This window comes from Lactuca saligna, chromosome 9 (genome assembly GCF_052625555.1).
Source record: "Lactuca saligna cultivar CGN05327 chromosome 9, ASM5262555v1, whole genome shotgun sequence".
NCBI lineage: Eukaryota > Viridiplantae > Streptophyta > Magnoliopsida > Asterales > Asteraceae > Lactuca > Lactuca saligna.
In genome coordinates, this window is record NC_136425.1 from 51,050,694 (window position 1) to 51,069,381 (window position 18,688).

At 35.3% G+C, this 18,688-nt stretch overlaps 1 protein-coding gene across 2 annotated transcripts; it reads left to right on the forward strand.

Annotated features, from left to right (window-relative positions):
• The first annotated feature begins 14,905 nt into the window (after positions 1–14,905).
• LOC145018132 (vacuolar protein sorting-associated protein 26A) lies at positions 14,906–17,590 on the forward strand. Of its 2 annotated transcripts, none has more exons than XM_078976047.1 (12): positions 14,906–15,037; positions 15,286–15,344; positions 15,449–15,523; positions 15,626–15,700; positions 15,801–15,873; positions 15,960–16,004; positions 16,143–16,254; positions 16,380–16,443; positions 16,545–16,589; positions 16,733–16,788; positions 16,878–17,053; positions 17,158–17,590. In XM_078976047.1, exons 2-12 carry the CDS (start codon positions 15,342–15,344, stop codon positions 17,337–17,339), a joined length of 906 nt encoding a protein of 301 aa, XP_078832173.1. In that variant the 5' UTR covers positions 14,906–15,037; positions 15,286–15,341; the 3' UTR covers positions 17,340–17,590. The 2 variants fall into 2 exon arrangements, with proteins under 2 accessions (XP_078832173.1, XP_078832174.1); XM_078976048.1 differs by having other exon boundaries at positions 14,915–15,037; positions 15,276–15,344.
• Positions 17,591–18,688: the final 1,098 nt, after the last annotated feature.

The window sequence follows — 18,688 nt, forward strand, 5'->3', positions numbered from 1 at the left end:
CATTCCTTTAGATAGTCGAGGAACTCTGAACTAAGATACTCACCACCTCGATCGGATCGAAGCATCTTAATGTTCCTGCCCAATTGATTCTCGACTTCTTGTTTAAATTCCTTAAACTTCTCGAAAGTCTCTGACTTATGCTTGATTAAGTAGACATATCCATATCTACTGTAATCATCAGTAAAAGTCAAATAATAACGATTAGCATCTCTTGTGGCATGTTTGAATGGTCCACACACATCCGTGTGTATAAGGTCCAACAAACCTTCACCCCTTTCACACGAGCCTGTGAAGGGTGACTTTGTCATTTTTCCAAGTAAGCATGATTCGCAACTATCATTTGACTTTAGGTCAAACGACTCCAAGACTCCATCCTTTTGGAGTTGGCCTATGCGTTTCTTGCTTATATGTCCAAGACGACAATGCCATAATGATGCTTTATCCAAGTTATTATTATTAGTATAATCAATACACAAAACATTATTTCCTAAGTTATCTACAATAGATACAGCTTCATACACACCATCACAAGGTAATGCTTTAAAATAAAGAACATTATTAAAGAAAGCATTAATCGAACCAACTTCATTATCAAACGAAAAGGTGAAACCTTGTTTGTACAATGCATGAAAGGAAATAATATTTCTTGCCATTTCTGGCGAATAACAACATTTATTCAAATCTAAATTTAACCCACTACTTAGCGATAAAGTATAAACTCCAATCTTGGTGACAGGTGTAACTTTCCTATTCCCCATGATTAAGTTTATTCTTCCTTGCTCCACATTCTCACTTCTTCCTAGTCCCTGCAAGTCACAACAAATATGAATACCGCAACCGGTATCAAGGACCCAAGATTTCGAATGGGGTGAGTTATTAGAAATGATAGTGTAAATACCTGCATGGTTGAGTTTGACTTTCCCATCCTTCACATCTTGCTGGTACTTTGGGCAGTTCCGCTTCCAATGAGCTTTTTCATGGCAATAGAAGCATTCAGCCTCTTTTGGGTCAGAAGAAGGAGTAATGAAACCTTTCTTGGTTCCACTTGAAGAAGAGCCATCAAGGGTCCGAGCCTTGGTACCCTTTGAAGATCTCTTTCTCTTCCTCCCTCGACTCTGCCCGATTGCCAAGACCGGAGTTGAGTCTGGAGTAGGAGTGATAGCAACCGACTTCCCCTTAAGACCTGTTTCTGCGGTCTTGAGAAGTCCCTGAAGTTTGCTGAGGGTGACCTCTTCCTTGTTCATGTGATATGTTATGCGAAATTGATCATAGCACGATGGTAAGGAGTGCAAAATGATATCTATTGCAAGCTCCTCAGGGAAGTTCACATTGAGCTTCAGCAAACGATCCACATACCTTTGCATTTTCTGCATGTGGCTCGTGACGGACTCTCCGTCCTTCATCATGGTTGTTATCATGGAGCAAATGACTTCGTACCTCTCTTGTCGTGCACTTTGATGGTATCTTTCCATCAAATCTTGGTGCATTTCATAAGAGTAGAAATCTTCATAAGACTTTTGGAGTTCAGCTGTCATGGTGGCCAACATGATGCAAGCCACCTTGGTTGCATCTCTTTCATGAGTATGAAAGTCAGCGATCTCCTGGGGAGTTGCAGTGGACTCGTCAATTTCCTTAAGCTCCTTGTCAAGGACATATTCTTTGTCCTCGTAGTGGGTAATCATCCTGATGTTTCTGATCCATTTATTGAAGTTGGATCCATTAAAGGTGACTTTCCCGCACAAACTCATAAGAGTAAAGGAGCCATTAGGATTCGAGCCAGAAGCATTGTTTGAAGACATCTGAAAGAGAAGAACAAGTTTAGTTTAGATTTAAGAGAGTCCTTAATAAAACACCCAAATGTAATATTAAGGCTAGGATCCAATCACAATATAATATAACTTAGAAGAGGTATGCCGTAATCTAAGCTATACCATATTTGAAAGGTAGGTGAATGACGATTCACCAATTTCCACCACGAAAACCGAAATATTAGATATTTAGTTTTTATTGGTTTTAGAAATTCCTAGATTCTTTGAGATCCAATGAACTTTTCAAAGGCATGTTTCAATCTCGGGAGTGCCCTCCAGGTTTTGTGACTGGGATGTCGAGGATCACAAAACGAGGTGTGAAGTAACCATGCAAATCACTTGGTACCCTTAAAGTTTATCACTCAATCGATGTGCCAGTAAACCACACACGCTCCACCGATACTATAATAAACCTTAAGTCACCCTTTACCTACCTTGTTAAGTCCAAGTTAGTGTGTCGGTTAACCACACACGCTCCACCAACGACTTAGACAAAGTGTAAAGTGTAATTTCATGGATTAGCACCTTATTCACATTTTTCCTAAAGTAACTAAGATTGGGAATTTAATAAAAATTTAGTTACTTTATTATATTCATCATACTTTGAATGAGAATTTATAAGTCCTTGTCTTACCCGTTCGGCTAACGACCCTCCACCAGTCAAGCAAGCGGTGGGTGAGAATATTCACCCATTAAGTCACCATTTTATAGGCAACAACCTTAGACCCACCTTATAGACCGGCTTCGTGAATGAGGCGTACTAGCGGTAAGACGACTTTATTCTTATACATATATATATATATATATATATATATATATATATATATATATATATATATATATATATATATATATAATTATTAAATCATCATAATATAAGTATAAGGGTTGAATTTTAACTTTTAAAATTCTAGGGGTTGGAACTTAAAGTTTTAACTTAACTTTACTTGTTCCAAAACTTGAGGGCAAGTTTTGTAACTTTCAAAACTTTTCATTTCTTGTAACTTATGAGTTTAATAGAGTAATAAAATGAAGACTCTTCATTTTTCTAACTCTTGTGTTTTCTTAATGGTTTTAACTCAAGTGTGACTCTTGGTTTTCCATAACTTAAGGATAAGTTATGGACTCCATTAAAACACATTATGATCAAGAATTAAACTACCAAATAGGTTACAAATAATTCCTATGATCATCTAAAACATCATAAGAACAAGAACATGAATATGAACACAATCAAAAATTACATAAAACTTTGTAATTTTGATAACTAGTTGTTGTAAATGAATTAGCAAAGACATTACACCACCAAAAACAAGTTTTCAATTACCAAAACAGTTTAGGGTAATGTTTCTAATTCATTTTCCAGCAACTGAATCGAAATTCTGCACTCATTCGACCCTACTCGCCGAGTGCATAAACTGACTCGCCGAGTTGGTTGAAGATACTCATGGACTCGACGAGTCCATTCGCAGACAGCAAAATTTCCGATTCTGTTTTCAACTTTTAAGCACAAATAAGAACAAACAAGCCTAGGCTCTGATACCACTGATGGGTTTTGAGCATTCTAACACTTCCTAAGTTTACATGCAACCCTAATAACCTTGGATCTATGTTTGTCTAATTTGTCATGCAAAGTTGAATTCCAAGGTTATATTCCTATCTAGCATACATGGGGAACAATTTTAACATAAAGTATAGATAGAATAACTTACCTTGTTGTTGTTTGTGTTCCTTGAAACCTTGTGAGCCTAGCACCCCAAGTGTGATGCCTCAAATGCTTCACACAACACCAAATGCTCTTGGAAGAACTTATGACAGTATACACACTTCTCAAAATCGGCCAAGCCCTCTTATTTCTTAGTGTAGCCGATTTTGGGTGGAGAATATGTTACTTATATAGTGTTGACACATCTAGGGTTAAACCCTAATGTGTCATGACTCTTCATTTCCATGACCCATGGGTTTGTAACTCCCATGGAGCATCCTATGGGTGGAACCCAACTTGATGGTCCATGGAGCCTTTTAGCCCACTATACAAGATATGGATGATTTACATAATCAACCCATATATTTAATTAGTTATCTTTTGATCACTTAATTAATTCTAAATTAATTCTTGATCAAACTAATCAAATAATATTATTAATATATTAGAACTTATAATATATTAATAATCTCCAAGTGTTATTTCTCTCATTTAGTCTATCCAATTGCATGGTGCCATGCAACCCAAATGGACCATGCCGGGTCGGGTCAAGTACATACTAGAAATAGTTATGGACTTAGACACCTTATCCAACAAGACCTTGGGCTTTGAACCCAATTATTAATTGGGTTTTGTTTAATGTTGGTAGTTTGGAAATCTGTCAACCAACAGCTAAAGTTTCATCCGCGAGACTTCAGTAATGCCAGGTGAGTTACCTCATTATACTAAGGGGTCTAAGGCACCAAGGTCGGCCCATTGGATATGATATCCTAATAGTTGGTAGTATGATGAGTATGAGTTGGTGTTGCATGCTAGTTGATATGCTAGTTAGGTAGATCTGTAGGACTATTTGTGTTATTATGTGATTATCTATATGCGCATTAGTTGTGTTATATGTTGACATATTATGTGGGATGGGTTGAGGTGATATTGCTCCGTGCGGTAACCAACAAACCCGGGAGCATTCCAGACACGAACTGAGGGAGACTCGTAATATGGGCTCGGAAGCATTTCGTGGGCTCGGGAGCATTACAATTACGAGCTGAGTGAGACTCGTAATGTGGGCTCGGTGGCAATTTATATGTGAGTGGTGGGCCCGGAAGGCAATCCAGACTCACATTGTGGGCTCGGGGGTAATCCAGACTATAAAGTTGTGGACCCATTACATGTTGCTATTTGTATATGTGTTGTTTGTAGTGTATCGTATTTTGGGGGAACTCACTAAGCTTTGGGCTTACAGTTTTCAGTTTTGGTTTCAGATACCTCAGATGATCGCGGGAAGGAAAATGTGTGATCGTACATGTAACGTCCCAAAAATCTGTACCAAAATTTTTTCTTTAAATCATTATCAAAGCCATATTCATAAAACATATCATAATTCATAACATGAATTCAGAGTATCATCTCCAAAACGTATTTTCATTATTAGAATAAAACATCCCAAGCTGACAAATCAATGGTGTGTGCCATGCGATCACCCCGAGCTCTTCCCTCCGCTACCGGAAGTACCTGAAACCAAAACTGAAAACCATAAGCACGAAGCTTAGTGAGTTCCCCAACCTACCACATACCCTGATAAAAACACATACAACACATACTGGGCCACGCCCGCTACCTCGGGCCTCGCCACTCCAGGCCCCGCCTGGCTTCGAGCCCCGCTCGGATACATATTTGTTTCACTTAGGCCTCGCCTATCACTGGGCCTCGCCCGCTAACATATAATACCACATAAACATATCACAACACATAAGCTAAACATATACTAATGAATCTTGTCCTAAGGCCTCGCCTATCTTGGGCCTTGCCCTTGTCCTACTACTGATGAGTCATGGAACTTCGTCCACGCTCCTACTGATAGTGAGAATACGGGCCCAACCCACACTCACTCTTTCCCTAACTTGGGCCTCGCCCTTGTTCTGCTGCTAATGAGATGTGGAACATCGTCCATACTCTGCTATTGGTGAGATACGTGACCTCGTCCACACTCACCTCCCTACCAGGAACATACAAGTATCATACATACAACAAGTATACTTTATCATGCAAACCCTTCCTTGGGCACCCGCCCGCTATCAATGGACCTTGGTCCTAAATAACATACTGGCATACAGTGCCTAGGACTAACCCATGGGTCTTCCTACTTATACCTACATGGGTCGGCATTGTGGCCTTAGACCCATTCACACAAAGGGAAACTCACCTGGAACTGCTAAACTTGCTGGAAATCCCTCTGGCCGCTGTCTGATAACTCTCTCTGAACTGCTGCTCCACTAGCTCCCTGAGCTACCAATATCAATATAGCACTTAGTCAAACTGTCCTCCGAAGCCAACTAAGTCCACCTTGGTTAAAGTCAAAGTCCTGATCAGATTCAACCTTCCAGGTCAACCCTACTCGCCGAGTCTGCCTACTGACTCGCCGAGTGCATATGCTCAGAATCCTTTCATTCGCGAGTCGACTCGCCGAGTCAACCCCTGACTCACCGAGTCTACTGATTTCCGAGTCCTAACCTGTCCAACTCACTGAGTCCCCACTCAACTCACTGATCCGAGTCTTAACTCGAAGGGTGTGGGGTTTCACGACTTGACTCGCCGAGTCCAAGGCAATCTTCAACAGACTCGTCGAGTTCATCTGCATCTTCATACTACTCAGCGAGTCCACTCGAAGGACTCACCGAGTATATTCAGTCCTTCAAACATTCAGAGGCTTTTGAGTCATGCATGGACCCCAAACTCCAGATCCACTCTTCTAAAGCCTGTTCCACACGTAAAGCGGCAAACTTTACGTGTAGCTAAGGAGATATAGGATCAAAACACTATAAAATAGGGTTTAAGACAAGGAGGCTTTACAATCAACCCATAGATTGATGCTTTATGATTCTCTAGGCCAAGATACACTTAGATCTGAAGTAGCAACTTCAGATCTGGGCTTATAACTCGAAATGGTTCTCAAACTTGCCCTTAAAGCCCCAAATCTCATGTTAAAGGTTGATCTATATGCAAAAGAGTGAAGGTAGTGACTCATTACCTTCAAATGCTTTGAAAAATCCCACAAACTCTGGATCTACTACCACTCCTTGAATCCCAAATGGTTCCCTTCTACCTTCTTCCTTTAAATCACCCAAAATGACAAGAAGCTTGAATGTGCAACAATGGAGGCTTAGGGTTTCTATTATGGATAAGAGAGGCTACAAGGAACCCTAAGGGAGAGAATGAGATGCTTAAATAGTGCACAATGTCCCGGATTTAGGGTTCCCCTCTTCAGACCGAACTCGCCGAGTCGGTTACTTAATCGACCACCTAGATCCCGCTCCGACTCGTCGAGTTCCTCCCTAGACTCGACGAGTTGACCCTTTAACTTAGGGTTTTCTTTCCTTTCTTGGCCTTTTTGTCACACCCCCGAAGCAGACGGCGAAAACATCCGGGGGCTTACGCGTGACTTCATCTTGAAATATCATTACAGTGAATATAATTGAAACATAACATCATCATCATCACACATGTAATATTACAACATTCATTGTTTACATCGAGTATTGTATTTGAATATTACATGCCAAAATAGTAAGAGTATGATGAAACAAAATATCACACGATATCCATTAGTTTGTTTCGTTCATCCTGCTTCAACGGTATCCTGAGAATACAAGTTATTTTGAAAACGGTCAACATAAAAATGTTGGTGAGTTCATAAGCATGTTTGTGAAAATGATTTGTATAACTTTGAAAACCACCAGAAAATCCGATATTTTCTGAAAACTGTTTAGTGTGTTTGTGTTAGATCTTGTATTAATGCATGTATGCTATTGTTTATTTGACTAAAAAGGTAAAGAGAATGTAGTGAGAATGTAAGAGCATGTAAAGAGAATGTTCCCAGACAACCCGACGTTGCCTAAAAAAAAGAAGATGTCTTCTGTAAACTTCATAACGTTAATTCCTCTAAGCGAGCCGTCATAACCATACTAAATAATGACAATTTCACCTGTCTTGGCGTCGTTAGATGCCGACGGAAAATAGAATAAGGTTTTCGTCACCCTAGACTGAGTAAGTCTAACTGTAGCGAACAACTGAGGTGTGGGGTGTCAACCCCGTATAGATCTATACACAAATCCCCGTTCTCCCTCTAGGAGACTCTGGTTATAACTACAGGCTACGATCGTACACTTAATAGGTGCCAACCGATAAAAACTCGCTAGATCCTTAATCGAATTTACGCGAAGAAAAATGTATAAACTCATTCTAGGACCAATGATCCATGTAGGTGAACCACTAAGGCGTCGCTAAACATGTAAATCATTTCAAGACCCAAATGGAATGAGATTATATAACATGGGCCCGAAATATATATGAAAGGACAACTAAGGCCCATTTCACATATAAAGTATTTACAAGCCCAAATAGCACACAAATAGTATCCAAGGTCCGGCGCACATGTTAATGGGTTAATGAGGCCCAATAAACATGTAAATAGTATACAAGACCTATCACACATATAAATGGGTCACTAAGGTCCAATAACTTAGATAATGATCAATTTAAATCCATTTGTTGGTTTATCATTGGTTTTAGTTCAAGTATTCACTAAAATAACATAAAAAGAAGAACGCATATAAAACCCATTCCCAGGCCCAATAAACATGTAAGTGGACCACTAAGGCTCACTATACGTGTCTATTATTTCCAGGCCCAATAAGGATATGAATATCGTTTTTAACCCGTTTGTTATAGTTTTGTTTATTTTAGCTTGATTATTTACAAAGTTGATATAAAAAGCCCCCCTTTTTGTAAAAACGACGTTCGTGGCCCAATAAGCCAAAAATTTACAATTAAGGCCCAATTTTTGTAAGAATAACACTTTAATCTCCAATTTTGTTAAAAACTTGTGTTGATGACTACTTAGTGATAAAAATAACATTTTAAACCCATTTTTGTCAAAAATATCATTTTTGGCTTGTTTTTTGTGAAAATACATATTTTTCTGGTTTTTGGCTTTTCCGACCTAGTTTTTAGAAAATTTGTAGAAAAGTTATCGTAAGTCGAAATTTGGATCCGTAAATTCTGGATGTTTGGAAATTTTGTATACTTTGTTCACAATTTTTCTCATAATTTTTGATGGCCTCAAACTAGTGTGAAATTACTCATCTTCACAGGTTGGTCCGAAATTATTTCAAATATGATAGGCAGTTTTGTAAAATTCGCCAAAAATTGTAGAAAAATCGTATGAAAAAATGCGAGTAGTAATTTTAAAGGTATAAACCTGTTCTTTATCCATGTAAAATAGTTTTGAATAATACTTTCATTTGGATGATCAAAACAGTCCGAGATTGGACCAAAACGTTTCTGTCAAGAGCTGTTTTGTGAGATTAGTTTCTAAATCTTTGAACACAACACTCATTTTTGCTATATAAAGTATACAAATCTCAGATCTACATGTTTACATGTAATATTTGTGATAAACATACTTTTCTCAAGATGCATATGAAGATCCTAGTGATAAAATTCAAGTTTCTTAACATATTTTTAGATTAGTGAAGTAATCAACACATAATCACCAAATGTTTCAAGAAAACACACATAATCATGCATATACACATAGATCTACACAAATAAACTTGTATTCTCCCCCCAAAAACAAGTAAAAACCAAAAACAAGGGGGTATGAACTCACCTTGGGGTGTTAGATTCGGTTTTTGGTGAAGAGATGAGTAGATCTCGGCCCTAGCAAACTCCTTAAGGATGTTTTCAAACTTAAAGGGTTCTAGAGATCATGATCCACGAAAATATGGTGTAAGAGGAGATTTTTGAAGAGATCTAGAAGTGAAATAATAGATCTAAGTGAAAAACTTACCAAAGATGGTGATCTTGTAGAAGAATCTCTTGAAACTACACTCCAAAACTTGAAATTTAGAGGAAGGAGATGAGAGTTCTTGAGAGAATAATTGAGAGAGTTTGAAGTTGAAAAAAATGTGTGTGTGTGTTAGTGTTCTTCGGCCGAGAATAGAGAGGAGAAGAAGAAGAGAGAGAGAGTTGCATGGATGTATGGGATGGTGCATGGAAATCCATAAGGTAATAAGGAGGTGTCAAATGGAAGTCAACTCTTCCTCCATTTGAGTTGTTGGGCCGAAAAGAGGAAAAGGGAAAGAAATAATATTGGGCTTTTTGTGTTTAAGCCCATATTATGATTCAATTAGGTAATTTTTGGCCCAAATAAATCAAGGAATGATTTTTATGACCCATTAGGGCTATATAAATTTGTTATGACCCAATAAGGCTCTTTAAAGTTAACCTAGTTCATTTTAGGCTTATAAGGCCCAAAATATTATGTTTCATGTATATGGGTCCAATTAGGGCCCATTTTAGAGTTCTAAGTTCAAGATAGTTAAATTGGAAGCTTATTGGTCCATTAGGCCCAATAAGGAAATTCTAGTCCATAATGGAGTTAAACCGGAATTTCAAGGGTTTCCAACCCTAATTTGAACATATGAGATGTATTTGGAATGAGAATGGAGTATAAAATTCACTTAGAATCCAAGTTATTACACTAGGTGAATGATTGCATGAGAGTAGAATTTCCTAGCAAAAATGCTAGTTGTGACACTTTCTGATTTTGAGTGTTACAGTACAGCTCCTCAATTTTTATGACTATGTTTCTGGGATACTCTGATATAGAACTGTTTTGAAAACAAATTGGTAATAACTGTTGGTTTCTAAATGTTTTAAAAAGTTTATATTTGACCAGATTTTTATGGATGTTACAAGTTGGTATCAGAGCCTTGGTTTGAGTGAATTAGAGGAACATTCGTGTGAATCTAGTCTCAAATCAAGGAAGGATTTTCAAAATAATTTTAAAATCGTTTTCAAAATAAGTGAAGGAGGATGCAGGGTGTACGATCAACCGGAGCCAGTAAGTAGACCCCAAAATACCATACGGTTATTTGATATTGTGATATGTTAGAACAACATGCTAGTACTAGGCTGGGGAACTTCAGGAATTGCATGATAGAATTGTATGATTACATGATGCCTACTAGCCTAGGGTTTTCCTTACATGAGATTGACATCATTATTGTAGTTGCTTGTATATGCATCACGGTTGTACATAATTAAGGTCTTATAGCATGAGAATGTTTGGTTTGGCCTTATGTTATGTTCTTGTTTGATTGGGGGCTTAGGGTAGGATCAGATATTCGAAAGTCTATAGGGTCCAACGTTATGTATGGCTAGCATACACTAGTGCTGTAGGGTTGGTGGAAGTTTCATGGGTGGGTTATGTGAGGTCGGGAGGCCAGTTAAGAGATATTTAGCATTCCTCTAAGATCAAGGATTGAGCGCTCTCTATGATTATGTATATTGTTAGGGCGTTGTGATGATATTTGAGACAAATATAAGTAGGTGTGGAAGGTAGTATGGGCGCATACTACTGAAAGCACATGACCCATACACGTAGCAAGGAAGTCAGAACCCCTAGGGTTGGGTTGGGAGTTGGTCCCCTGTCATTATATGGATTATTAGAGATCTTTCTAGTGTATTACCAGAATGGTGGTTACGAGACGTCTTGAGACCGGATGCAAGTTAGGATCGGGAGCTGGCAGCCAGGATAGGCCAACATTGTCAGAGGACCATGTCAGTAAGATCATCAGTGAGGAGGTGATCAGGGTTGTCCGGGGATAGTTTCCGGAGATGTTTGGGTCTATTAAGACCGTCATGGTTGAGTATTTTGACGAGTGCTATGCAGCCATTGCCGAGACGATTGTCGCGACAGCTATATCAGTTGTAACGACGACAAGGGGAGGAGCTGGTTGAGCTTTCTCGTATCGAGACTTGTTACTGGGACATATTCTGATGAGCAAAGGTGTGACATCCCCATTTTCACGGCCAGAAAGACCGATTTTGTTTATGGTTTATAAAAATCAGAGTATCTCTTTTAATAAAAATGTTGCGGAATTTGTTCCCAGTAAAATATGATATACGTTATCAAAGCATTTTCGAAGAAAAATATTTGTATTTATTTTTAAAACATTTAGGATGTCATCGTCAATACATAAACATAAGCATAAATAGAACTTACATTCATTATCACTAGTGTTTATATCTCTGTAATCTCTCAGTATAATGTTACTTCATATCAACACTTGTGATATAAATAAACTGAGTGGGTCAGGTTGGGAACCTGGTGAGTACATAAGGTTTTCAACCCACAATAATATAATTATTATGTTTAATCATCAAACAGTTAACTCAATTACCTATTCCCATTATATTCTTTACTCTTAAGAGTCTACCCTAAGAATCAGCTATTTCTCATTCATTCATTCTTAAGGATTATCCTAAGGAATAGGTACGAAGTTCATCGTTGTCAATGACAGAACTGTCAAACACAGCTGCTAGTTCTATTACTTAGGCACAGCTGCCAGAATTGTGACATTCTATATGAGGCGCAGCTGCCAGTATCGTCATTCGAGCACAGTTGCTAGGGTTATCTCGTTTATTGACAGTATCGTTTGCGAAAGTCCACTCGCAATACATGTCAATGAGTTTTTAGAGTACACCAGTGAACACATCGTTCACAACACCTACAGGTTGCGAGCCTGCTAGGGGTTTGCAACTTTTTTTCAAATTTTTATTTTTAGTTTTTGTTTATTAAAGCCCTTACGTGTTGCAGAAATGTTCGGTTTGGATTTTTTGTGTGATTCATTAAAACTCTTAAGTTTGATAGAAATATTCGATTTGACCGAGTAAACCTGCAAAAAATACAAAATAAAAAAATGCAAACATCTGACTTTAATAAACTTAAAATATACAAAAGGATAACTCCACAGATTTTTGCAAAGCTTAGAAACTTTAATGTCATTTGCCTTACACTAATAGTTTAATTAATATATAAGCATTTGTGTAATATCCATAAATTTCAAATCAAAATTAAAAATTAAAATGTAATTGAGTCCAATTTTATTTCTGAAATATAACAAGCTTTGAACCAAAAAAGTAGAAATCATGTACACTATGGATAATGGATCATTGGTGTCGGTCAAAATAGTGTACCTTGAAAAATCAGACTATAATAAAGATTTTTCGGTCAAACTAGAAACAAACTTAACCTCTTATATATCTGGTCAACAAAATATGCTTTATTGGAGAATTATTTATTCATTTGTTAATTTAAACTTCTTGTTAATTGTTAAATGATTAAATTCAATAAATAAAAATATAGTTTTGTCTTTAGGTACCACAATATTTTTCTATTAAAATAATAAAATATTATTTTAGTAAGGTATTACTTTAAAAAATTTACTAAGCTATAATATGTACGTATTTTGGTTTTTATTATTAGCTTTCAAATTATAACAGTGCAATAATTGTATATTTGCACTATACAACTATAGTTTTAAGCTGTTAAAGAAAACTATACAACTATAGTTGAATTGATTTTTCAAACTACAACGTCACGAGAAAATAAAAATAAAATAAAATAATAAACTTATAAATTGGCATTTTTTTAATGAATTATAAATTTACCAAACAACTTTGCATTATTGCGTTTGAAGGTTCATTATAATCTTATTCTTTTGGACGTTTCCTTTTGTTTTTGTTAGCTAAAAGTATATATGTATCATGCATGTAGAAAAATATTAATTTATTAATTACGTTAAATTTTTAGAAAAAGTTAGAGATACAATCTTTGATTAAATAATAATAGTTGATCTTGGCACTTTAAATAAACAAACACTTTCATGTCCTTGATTAAGACTGCATGCGAAGACATTCCAATATGGAGTTGCTAAGTGTATCATGTGTCGGTAACCTCTTACTTTTATTTGGATAATTTATTCATTTGATGTCATTACTTTTGGTTGCATTTTCTAGTAAACTGGAAAAAAAAAATTGTTTTTTGCAAAGTACTCCGAAAATAAACCAAAAATCAGATCTAGTAGACATATTTGAGAAGTTCATAATCCCAAAATCAAACCAAAACATCACAAAATGTTTTAAATTATTGTGTTCATATCCCAATGTATCCTTATCTAAAAAATCCAAAGTTTTTTTTTTTTTTTTTTTTAAGTTTAATTAGTAATTACCCTCTGTTTGTATGAACTTTTTTATGTAGGTTGAATGTGAAACATATTTCTTTGCAAGAAGGTTTTCGATCTAAAGTCGAGAGCTTTAAGATTTTGATACATGTAAATACTGCTGGATATGGTCATTTGAAAACATTACAGACCATACATAGTACTTATACAACCAAAATATGTCTTGGTTGATTGTACTAACAATTCATTGCAATTGATAATTCAATTTACCAATTAATTTTTAAAATAGTAAAACTCTCTCTATTTCTGCTCATACTTTTTGGCGGAATTACAAACAATGATGCCAAAGATATTGTTATTAAAATACCGTGGACAATTTCCTATTCTCATCTACAAGGAGTTCTCCATCATGATCTAAAGCCGAAGGTATACCTTCTTTAGCATTTCTTCCATTTAATCTCATTTGAAACCATGGTTTTAGATATATTTGAACTTCAACCTACAATTTTTAAATTTTTTTTTTTTTTTTTTTTTTTTTTTTTTTTTTTTGCAAAACTTTTTGTATGCTGCAAAAGTCAAAATATCCATCCTTTAGGTTATGGATTTCGGCTTATCTTAGTTGTGACTCACAAACGGTAAGCTACCTTTTCAGAGAGAAGACGTTTTTAATGTACCTCAATTATAACATTTGGGTTTCAAACATATCAGTAATCTACATCATAAAATGCCTCTTTACTTTATAGTTCCATGTATTGAAACCCTATATCTACCTCAATCATAACAAAGCAAGGAAAACCTAAGGGTGCGTTTGGTTGTGGAAAACTGTTTTCATTTTCTAAGAAAATATTTTCAGAAAATAGAGTTAAGTTTTCGTTTTCAATTTTCAATGAAAATTTTAGAAAACGCATTTGGTTGAAACAGAAGGAGTTTTCATTTTCCATCTTAGAAATTTGGAAAACTTTGGAAAACTGTAAAAATCAATTTTCTAATTTACATACAATTTGGAAAACTGAAAATGTTCATTTTCTTAGAAAATTTTGGAAAACTTACCGAACCAAATGCGTTATCAAAATTTTCGTTTTTCTTGGAAAATTTTTCTAAAAAATTAGAACCCTAAGTAAGTATAGTCATATCACTCATATACTTTCATCATTCTGCCACTTAAGGCACACAAATATATCATTTACCCGATATCTCAACTCTTTCGTTAAAGTCTGGTTCTTTCTATTGGTCAAATGGGCTTCAAAATCATATTGGTCCAATGGGCTTCAAAATCATATTGGTCCAATGGGCCTCAAAATTATCTTGATCCAATGGGCCTAAGCAGATTAAACGCGCCCGCATTCGTAAATCGTAACATACACGCACCTCTGTGGGAACCGGTGGCGACAGCCATCTGTCTACTTGTTTCTTAATTTTCTTTTCCTGCCATAATCAACTCATCAGATCACTTCCGCAGTGCACAGATCCGGCAACCGTTTTCTCCGACCAACGTTCCGGTGAGCGTATTTTCCTTCTTTCTTACGTTTGTATGCTCATAGTCTTCAGCTCAATTGCATTTTCACTAGATACAAGATAAAGTTAGGTTTTCGAACGGAAAGTGGAGAAAACTTTTTGTAATCTCAATCAATTAAGCTTTTGATTCGTCCAACGGGCATGTAATGTGTCTACGACGGCTGATTAACAGCTTATATTATTGATTTTGTTATTTAAATTTGGTGGAATGACACACTGTAGTTGTTTTTAGGTTTTAACAGCGAGTTTAAGGAAAGATTTTGGGGGTGAGAATCGATTTTTGGCGGAATGGTAACAGCTTAGCTAAACCTTGATTGTTGTGTCTGTAATCTGCACTACATCATTTATTATTGCAATGGAATATGACTTGCTTCCCTCGATTTTTTCTTAACCAGAATTATATCTTAGGAGCTTTCAAGCCTTCTTGTAATATTTCAGTTACACTCAATGATGTGAAAACTCGCAAACAGGTATGCTATTCTTATTGTTCTCATTCTAGATAGATGATTATTGTTTAGTGTATCAATACTTTGGCCTTCTATAATAATGCTTCTTTACTAATTCATCATCAGGTTCCTTTGAAGAAGGAAAATGGTCAGATATCAATGGTGCCTCTTTTCCAAAGTCAAGAAAGCATTGCTGGAGTGGTATTTATTGATGGTTTTTTAATTTTGTTGGATAATAAACCTCTTACATCCTAGCTAGTGATTGAAACAAGTTGAATTTACTTATTTTCCCTTTTTGCAGATATCTGTAGACCCAGTGCAAGGGAAGAAGGTTGAACATAATGGCATTAAAATAGAACTCCTTGGTCAAATTGGTGAGTTTTCTACTTAGTTTTAGGAGAAATTAATTGTCATGCAAATCAATGTTAATAATATTTTGGTATTTTATTTCTGTTTGCAGAAATTTATTTTGACCGAGGCAACTTCTATGACTTTACCTCCCTTGGTAAGTCCATCTGTTTGGAGACTAACTTTTACATGTTCTTGATGAAATGACAACTTTTATGCTGTTTTTTTCATTGATAATTGATAATTCAACATCATTATTCATCAGTAATTTAGTATCTTACCCTTTGTTATGTAGTTCGTGAACTGGATGTTCCTGGTGAAATATATGAAAGGAAAACATTTCCTTTTGAATTTTCTTCAGTTGAAATGCCTTATGAGACATACAATGGTGTCAATGTGCGACTTAGGTAAACACCATCTTATATCTAAATTCAAGTAAAATACAAAAAAGCATAAAACCATGATTATGATTGCATATAAAAAGCACTCATTTTTTTTTTAAAAAACATTCACATTTAATATATGCTCTCAGGTATGTTCTAAAGGTAACTATCAGTCGTGGCTATAGTAACATAACAGAATACCAAGATTTTGTGGTGAGATTTTTTTTTTTTTTTTTTTTTTTTTAATCTCAATATTGTTAATGATTTCTTTTTAGTGTCGGCTTATTTATAAAATTATATGTGTGTGTTTTCAGGTTCGCAATTATAGCCCTCCTCCATCAATCAACAACAGCATTAAGGTCATTAACCTGCCATCATATCTCATATTTGATTTTTAAATTTATATATATATATATATATATATATTAGGGAATATGATTGTATAGATAATAATGTGAGTTGTAATTGACAAGTTTGGGCTTTATGCATGTTGGTTTTTTAGATGGAAGTTGGAATAGAAGACTGTCTTCATATTGAGTTTGAGTATAACAAGAGCAAGTAAGTTGGCTTAATTAACAAGATTTTTATAAAATAAATTCTTTTCCATTTAATGAATTTAGTTTTTGTAAATAATAAATAATATCCAGGTATCATTTAAAAGACGTAATCATCGGGAAGATATATTTTCTACTTGTTAGAATAAAATTAAAAAACATGGATCTTGAGATAAGGCGAAGGGAATCCACTGGTTCAGGGGCAAACACTCATGTGGAGACAGAAACCCTAGCAAAATTTGAGTTGATGGATGGTGCTCCTGTTAGAGGTATTATTAATCTATTATTTGTTTAGTAAACTTTCAGATGATTTGAGTTTGAGTTGATTAATAAAATTATATATATATATATATATATATATAATGTTTGCCAGGTGAATCGATACCAATCAGGCTGTTTTTGAGCCCATATGAGCTCACACCAACGCATAAGAATATTAATAACAAATTTAGTGTGAAGTATTATTTGAATCTGGTGCTTGTTGATGAAGAAGATCGCAGGTATTTCAAGCAGCAGGAAATTACAATATACAGGACTGCAGAGACTGCTTCCTGATTGTTCACATGGTTTTGTCTTTGGGGTTGTTTGTATATTGTGATGGATGTTTGTTGATGTTGGAGGAGGTTTTTTTTGTATTATGGAGTGAAAAATAGCAAATAAACATTGTAAGTGGATATGGTTTTAACTTTTAACCTTTAATGTTGGGAAAGATAGATGAATCCATTAAAGGTGAGGGGTGTGTGTTTTACTTTTATTGGTTGTGATTGTTTTTTGCAGTATTTAATATAATAATGGAGTTGATATAAGTGATGTATTTTTAGTTAGTTAGTTAGTGTGTGTGTAACCATCATAAACCGCGACTTCTCTGCAAATGTACACGCTCTTTGTCTCTTACACCTCAGAAATTAAACGAATTAATGAGTCTAAATCAATCCCTTTTGCTAAATCTTAACCTGAGTGATTAATAACTTAATATATCCAAATCTAATCCTCCACCCAATAATGTTAGCTTTAATTGGAAAATATACTTATTTCTTCCAGTTCGATTATATCAATAACAAACATACGATCAACATAATAACAAAGCGATGACTAACAGCTACTTACTGAAAGTATATTTACTATAATAACGATCAGTTCTATATGAATTCACCATATAGTCGATATATTTAGGGTAGATGGTATAAAGGTAATTATGTTTTTTTCTAAAAAAAAAAATTGACAATGTGTTTTCTTTTTCAATTAAGACACTAATTTTTCCAATTTGTTTCATCTTGACCACTTATCCAGGGTTTGTCGGCCGACATCATTATTTGGTGACATATATGGGTGTCAAAATACTAAAAAAAAATGTATTTTTGATATCGGCTTTTATGCAATTTGGTCTCATCATAAAAATAATAAAAAATTCTAACAAAATTAATAATCAATATACCTTTTTAATGTTAGATAATTTACAGTATACACATCGTCTAGACTAGAGCCTTCGTGTAGTGTGTTATTGTTACGGGTGTGATAATAATGACTTAACTAATCCTTATGTACAACCAATCATTTGATGTATCTTGGTTTCCCTTGTTGCTCTACATGTAGATAAAAAAAAGTTCAAACGATGAGAGTATTTTACTGATGTAACTTAGTAAGTCATTTGAAGTATACTAGAAGAAAGAAACATTTAGTTTGACTTTGTTTGCCTTTTTGTAATAAGATAACTAGGTGAATGTATTTTTGTCATGTACCTTAAAACCTTGGTTAAAGGGATAGTTTGTCATCTAGAATGGCAAAATCGTTGTAGTCATTTCGTTTAACTCGATAATTTAGTTCAATTTTTTTTTCTCTATTTTTAACTATTTGAAATCTAGTTCATATTGGGTTTTATGGTTATAGCTTGCACACAACTTTGT